The sequence below is a fragment of the Tupaia chinensis genome, unplaced genomic scaffold (assembly GCF_000334495.1).
Source record: "Tupaia chinensis unplaced genomic scaffold, TupChi_1.0 Scaffold000567_1, whole genome shotgun sequence".
Taxonomy (NCBI): Eukaryota; Metazoa; Chordata; class Mammalia; order Scandentia; family Tupaiidae; genus Tupaia; species Tupaia belangeri.
This window is the reverse complement of record NW_006160080.1, coordinates 2,720,132-2,727,208: the sequence shown is the minus strand read 5'-3', so window position 1 is coordinate 2,727,208 and position 7,077 is coordinate 2,720,132. Positions and strand designations below refer to the sequence as shown.

General features: G+C 35.1%; 1 protein-coding gene across 3 annotated transcripts in view; it reads left to right on the top strand.

The window, feature by feature from the left end:
• Window positions 1-7,077, top strand: part of BEND2 (BEN domain containing 2) — a 51,852-nt gene that overhangs the window by 7,958 nt on the left and 36,817 nt on the right. For all 3 annotated transcript variants that reach the window (XM_027775479.1, XM_027775478.1, XM_014591364.1), the window contains exon 3: window positions 2,562-2,713. In XM_027775479.1, the coding sequence (XP_027631280.1) occupies window positions 2,562-2,713 (152 nt within the window). The remainder of the gene's footprint in view (window positions 1-2,561; window positions 2,714-7,077) is intronic.

Below are 7,077 nucleotides of genomic sequence, written 5' to 3'. Positions count from 1 at the left end.
GTGTGCCCTAAATCCCAACAGGATGGAGAAATGGAGAAGGGATTGTGGTATGACCATATCCCATGGAGGGGGTGCTTTCTCCCTTTCCTTCTCTGTTTCTGGTGAGCACATGTGCCCTGTGGCAAATTAAAAAAAAATAACCTAAAAACAAAGGAGAATTTCCTTTTAATTTTTTTCATTATTTATTTATATTTAATCACATATGTCAGAGTGCACGTGTGTGTACCAGCTAGAGAGAGAGAGGGAGAGAGAGAGAAAGCACCCCCCCAATGGGGCCTGGTTATGCAGCAATCTCCTTTTCTCCTAAGCATGTATGCACATGTACCTGGAATATCTTCATGGCCCTGGGGCTGGATTCAAACTGCTGTGGGCCATGTAGGACCCAGCTCCCTCCACATAGCACTTAACTGTTGTGATGTGGGGCACCCCTAAGTAAACTTCTTAGAGAAGTATATTACATACAAAAATATACACAAATCATAAATGTATAACCCAAGTAATTTTAAGACGAATACATGAGTATAACCAAGAAATACAGGTTATACGCTTCCCAGAATGCCCCCCCCCATTCCCTTTACAGTCATTAACCCCCTTTCAAAGTAACTACTCTCTTGACTTCTCCCACCGCAGATTTCTCTTGCCTGTTTCTGAGCTTTGTTTCAATGATAGCATATGCTATATGCTATATTCTCTTCTGTGTCTGGCTTATGCTATATTCAATGTTATGTTTGTGAGATTCATCCTCATTGTGTATAGCAGTAGTGAGTTTATTGTCATTGCTGTGAGTCTTCTTTTTTATGAATACACCACTGTTTACTCACTCAAAGCTCGTGTTGTATTGTCAGAAAAAAAACAGTTTAAAAAATAAAATTTGATTGATGTTACAGCTCAAATCGAATGCATTTTATAACCTGAAATTTTTATACAGCTGCATCTTGCATTTATCTAGTTTGAGAGTTAACTTCGCCCATCTTCTTCATCTCCCCTTGATTTCTGTTTCGGGCCCTTGGTCATTAGTATCTCCATTCTAAAATGAAATGGGAACAGGAAAGAGAAGTGAATCTGAGTTTCTAAACTATGTCTCTTAGGACTGGTCTGGCTCAGGCTGGATAAAGTGAGTGAGCTCTTTCGTTAACGTGCCCCTCACCAGTAACTGATACGGGGTTCTTTCTAATCAGAAAACCATGTAAAGAATCAGAAAACCATGTAAAGATGTACAGTGATTAAGTGTAAATAAAAAAATAAAATCTTAAAAAAAAAAAGGACAGGCTATAATAATGACATCATTAAAGTCAGTGTTTTTTCCCCCTATAATAGATCCATAGTTCAGTGACTCATCGTTCTAGACTGTCCATTTATTTAGATTTCATATAAAATATAACTAATAATGAGATCATAATGTCGGCCCAGACCACATAGCTGTAGGACTCAATCCGGAACCAACTCCTTGTTCACATTTTGGAAACAGGTTGCCTCTCTAAGTAAAAAGCCTTTTTGACTTCCTTTTCAAAAGCAATTAGCCATCATGGGACCAGCAGTTAGCGTAATGGCTATGTCTCTGGACTCCCACGTAGTCCACCATGGTTCGCGTCCCGGACCCGGTGACTTAAACGCACGCCAGGTGCATGTGCGTGCGTGCCCAAGATCCCGAGAGGAGAATGGAGGAGAAGGGATTGCGGCATGACCATCCCCCCTGGGGGGTGATTTCTCGCTTTCTGTCTCTATGTCTCTCTCTGTCTGTCTGGCGAGCGCACGCGCCCTACAGTGAAAATAAAAACCCCTCCAAAAAAAAAAAAAAAAAAAAAAGAAGAAGAAAAAAAGCAATTAGCCAATGTGTTCTCCTGTTCATTTGTTTCCAGCATTTACTTTGTAGACCTGAAGTCGCAAAGTAATCACTTCAGGATTTGGAATTGTGTTTGATTTGATCTTATTCCTAGTCATGGGCAATACAGCCCTTCAGATTTTAAAGACTTATTCTAAATAGTTCAAGGAAGAATTCTTGTTTTGTCACTCTTTAAAATGAACCAAAACTCCCAACTCATTTTGAAGTAGCATTCTTTATGTTTTTTAAAGAATTATTTTATTGAACTTTTATTTATTTTAATTTGACCAGAGAGGGACAGAGGGGGAGAGAGAGAGGAAAAGTGAGAAAGCAAGCCGCGGGGTCCGAGACTTGAGCCACGGTTGGCCATGTGGGAGTCCAGTGCTCTTAGCCACCACATCACCTGCCAGCCCCTCATTTTGAAGTAGCATTCTGAGAGCATATTCGTGTTAAGGTTTTCTTTCTTTTTATTTTTAAAGAATTTTTAAATTTAACTTTCGTTTTATTTACTTACTTATTTTATTTTGAACAGAGAGGGACACAGTGAAAGAGAGAGAGAGAGAGAGGGAAAGGGAAAGGAGAAGTGAGAAAGCAAACAGCCAGGTCTGGGACTCAACCGAGGTTGGCCCTGTGGGAGCCCCGTGCCCTTACCCACCTCGCCAGCTGCCGGCCTCCATGTTAAGGTTATTTAGGTGGTGATTGTGTGAAGTAACTTTTTTTTTTTTGTGTTGTTCTGCAGGAGTTGATGGTTTGCTAGTACAAGGTCATCAGGCAGCTATGCAAATGAACCATCCAGGAAATTTAAAAAGATACAATCCTGGTTCTATGGAAATGGAGTTTATGCCAGTGCATAAAAAAGGACGTTCATCTCTTCCAGGAGAGGCTAATATGGTTTGTATATTTAAAGCAAAATTCTTCTTTTCATCTGCTACATTTCTTTTCTAAAAAACTTGAGTTTAATTTCGTACAGTGAGGTTCACAGATCCTAAGTGTACAGTTCAATGAGTTTTGATAAATACGTGTACTTATACCCCTATCAAGCTAATAAGCATTTCCATCACCACAAAAAGTTACGTCAGGTCTCTTCCCAGGAAGTCCAGTCTCAAACATTTTCTCATCGTAGATTCGTTTTGCTTGTCCTAGAACTTAATATAAATAGAATTATACCGCGTGTACTCTTGAGTCATGGTCTCATTTCCTTAGAATAATGTTTGGAGATTCATTTCATAGTAACATCTCATTCCCATTTATTGCTGGGTGGTACTATTATGTGAATATTTGCAATTTATTCTTCTGATGGACATGTGGGTTGTTTCCAATTTGGGGCTATTATGAGTAAAATGCCTATGAACATGCTTATGGAAGTCTCTTGGTGAATATATGTTTACATATAATTTGGGTAAATGCCCGGGAGTGGAAATAGATGAGGTAGAGGGAAGTCTTATTGTGTAAGAATCTGCCAAACGGTTTTCCTGAATTGGTTGTACTGTTAAACATTATCACCGCATTCTGCTGTTTCATGCTCTTAAATTGACTAAAATAGATTTTTAAACTATATTTGGGAGCTTCAAAAAATATGTGGAGAAAAAATGAAAAAAACTATGCATGGATTTCAGATTCTTTTCCTTTGTACCAAAATACACTTGTAATTCTATTTCCCATAAACTTTTTGAAGTTCTCTCGAATATAATTTGGCTTACAGGAAATGCATATATTTACTTCCATAAGAATGTGAATATTAATGTTACTTAAGTAGTATGGGCAGTTTTCAACTTCTTTCAGCCCCAATATGTTTCTGTTTGGGGATAATGTTAATTGCCTACCAGGTGTTATGGTTTCTGACATAATTATGTGAAAGCCCCTTGGAAGGCGTGAAGCTCTTTACATAGGTAAGATGGTAATATTGTGCTGATATATGAACCTATTTTATAATTCGATATTATTTCGCCTATCTAATAAGTTCATAATGCAAGGTTAATTCAAGTAATTTTTGATCATATATTTGGAAACAAAGGTATTGATAATTACTCAGTACATATGTATTAGAACTATTCTTAAAGTTCATAATTTAGTTTTAGAATAAAGAGCTATTCTGAAATGTACTGTTTCTTTACTTATTTATACATTGTCTTATTACAGGAAAAGTTTCAATGTGATTTAGAGATGAATTTATCAAGAAAAATAGATGCTTAGGTATTTCCTATCTTGCCCACAAAGTGTCACTGTTGGATTATTTGAAAACCAAAAATCATGTAGCATTTGTTTCTTTGTTCGTGGTTAGCAATATTTGCTTTTAAAGCAGTTCTGGTGCTAGATTATTGGAAGATTAATCTTTCTACCCTGAAGTACGTAAGGAGTTAAGCTTAATGGAAAACTGGATCTTGAGTTAATGAGAACACAGTTCTGCAAATCCGTCTTTTCATGTCGTCATAGTGTTTTTAAAGGTCAAAGATCCTTTGATAAAACAAATCATTGTTGTCACTTCTTGAAAACAAAATAGAAGTCTTGAACTTTTCTTTCAGTCCTTTTTGTTCATATATCCTTTTGGTTTCTTACTAAATCTTCCTTAGCCAAGAAGGAAGGATTGATTGTAAAGGAGGAGGAGGTGTTATTAATGAATGTATATCAGACTTAGAATATTTACATAATATTAATTGCTAATTGCCAGATTTGTTCACACTTGCCATCATTAAGAAAATGAATGATTTAGATTCTTTTTAAGCCATCATCTGCCAAACGGTTTTCCTGAAATGGTTGTACTGTTAAACATTATCACCGCATTCTGCTGTTTCATGCTCTTAAATTGACTAAAATAGATTTTTAAACTATATTTGGGAGCTTCAAAAAATATGTGGAGAAAAAATGAAAAAAACTATGCATGGATTTCAGATTCTTTTCCTTTGTACCAAAATACACTTGTAATTCTATTTCCCATAAACTTTTTGAAGTTCTCTCGAATATAATTTGGCTTACAGGAAATGCATATATTTACTTCCATAAGAATGTGAATATTAATGTTACTTAAGTAGTATGGGCAGTTTTCAACTTCTTTCAGCCCCAATATGTTTCTGTTTGGGGATAATGTTAATTGCCTACCAGGTGTTATGGTTTCTGACATAATTATGTGAAAGCCCCTTGGAAGGCGTGAAGCTCTTTACATAGGTAAGATGGTAATATTGTGCTGATATATGAACCTATTTTATAATTCGATATTATTTCGCCTATCTAATAAGTTCATAATGCAAGGTTAATTCAAGTAATTTTTGATCATATATTTGGAAACAAAGGTATTGATAATTACTCAGTACATATGTATTAGAACTATTCTTAAAGTTCATAATTTAGTTTTAGAATAAAGAGCTATTCTGAAATGTACTGTTTCTTTACTTATTTATACCTTGTCTTATTACAGGAAAAGTTTCAATGTGATTTAGAGATGAATTTATCAAGAAAAATAGATGCTTAGGTATTTCCTATCTTGCCCACAAAGTGTCACTGTTGGATTATTTGAAAACCAAAAATCATGTAGCATTTGTTTCTTTGTTCGTGGTTAGCAATATTTGCTTTTAAAGCAGTTCTGGTGCTAGATTATTGGAAGATTAATCTTTCTACCCTGAAGTACGTAAGGAGTTAAGCTTAATGGAAAACTGGATCTTGAGTTAATGAGAACACAGTTCTGCAAATCCGTCTTTTCATGTCGTCATAGTGTTTTTAAAGGTCAAAGATCCTTTGATAAAACAAATCATTGTTGTCACTTCTTGAAAACAAAATAGAAGTCTTGAACTTTTCTTTCAGTCCTTTTTGTTCATATATCCTTTTGGTTTCTTACTAAATCTTCCTTAGCCAAGAAGGAAGGATTGATTGTAAAGGAGGAGGAGGTGTTATTAATGAATGTATATCAGACTTAGAATATTTACATAATATTAATTGCTAATTGCCAGATTTGTTCACACTTGCCATCATTAAGAAAATGAATGATTTAGATTCTTTTTAAGCCATCATATACTGTGCAATTATTCTGAACTCACTCTCGAGGAAATATTTCTCTGTCCTGAATTGTATGTTTCTTTTCATTAGACAATGAGCTCTTTACCATTTTGTTTCTCTCTTATCCAATAGGAAATTCACATTTTTGAACTTCATTGCATTAGCGTTTCCAATTTTCAGGGTACTTTTAGGTTTATGGAAGGGTTGCAAAAATATTAGAATTCCTGTGACTTCCTTAGACTCTACATAGTGTCCCTTAATGTTAACTCACCTTCATTATTTAAAATTATGATTATTATATAACCATGGTACAGTTTTCAAAACCAGGAAATGAATGTTGGTTCAGTACTGTTAAACTAATGTTCTTGTTTGCATTTCACCATTCCCCACTTCCATGTCTTTTTTTCTGTTCCAGGATCCAGTGCAGTATCCTACACTGAATGTAGTTGTGTCTCCTTAGCCTCTTCCAGTTTGTGACAACATCTCATTCTTTCCTTGTCTTTCATGACACTTTTGATGAGTACTGGTCTGTTATTTTGTAAAATGTCTCTCAATTTCAGTGTGTCTGCTATTTTCTCTTGGGTAAATTGAGATTATGAATTTCGGGGCAAAAATATCACACAGATTATATTATCTCCTCATTGAATCATCGGGAGTACATGGTGTTTATATATTTTTTTATTGATAATTTTAACATTGATCACTTTGTTTTCAGTGTCTTCCAGATTTTTCCACTTTGAAGTTACTATTCTTCCCTTTGTAAATGATAAATTTTCTCTTGGGTAAATTGAGATTATGAATTTCGGGGCAAAAATATCACACAGATTATATTATCTCCTCATTGAATCATCGGGAGTACATGGTGTTTATATATTTTTTTATTGATAATTTTAACATTGATCACTTTGTTTTCAGTGTCTTCCAGATTTTTCCACTTTGAAGTTACTATTCTTCCCTTTGTAAATGATAAATATCTTCAGTGGAAGGTACTTTGAGACCATGCTAATATCCTTTGTCTCTTCAACCCACTGAATTGAGTTCGCATTCATTCATGAGTTTTTTCTTTTCTCTTCTTAATTTTCTTTTTTTACATTCAATCACTGTATATTTTTTACAGCATACAAGATAGATTTTCCCAGCATGAATACACTGTATGTTAGTCCAGTCAAAGTTATTACCTTAGACATTATCATCACCATTTTCATGTTTGTTAAATGTTTTGCTTCCCCCCCCCCCCCCGGTTTTAACATTTTATCAAGTAACAAAAG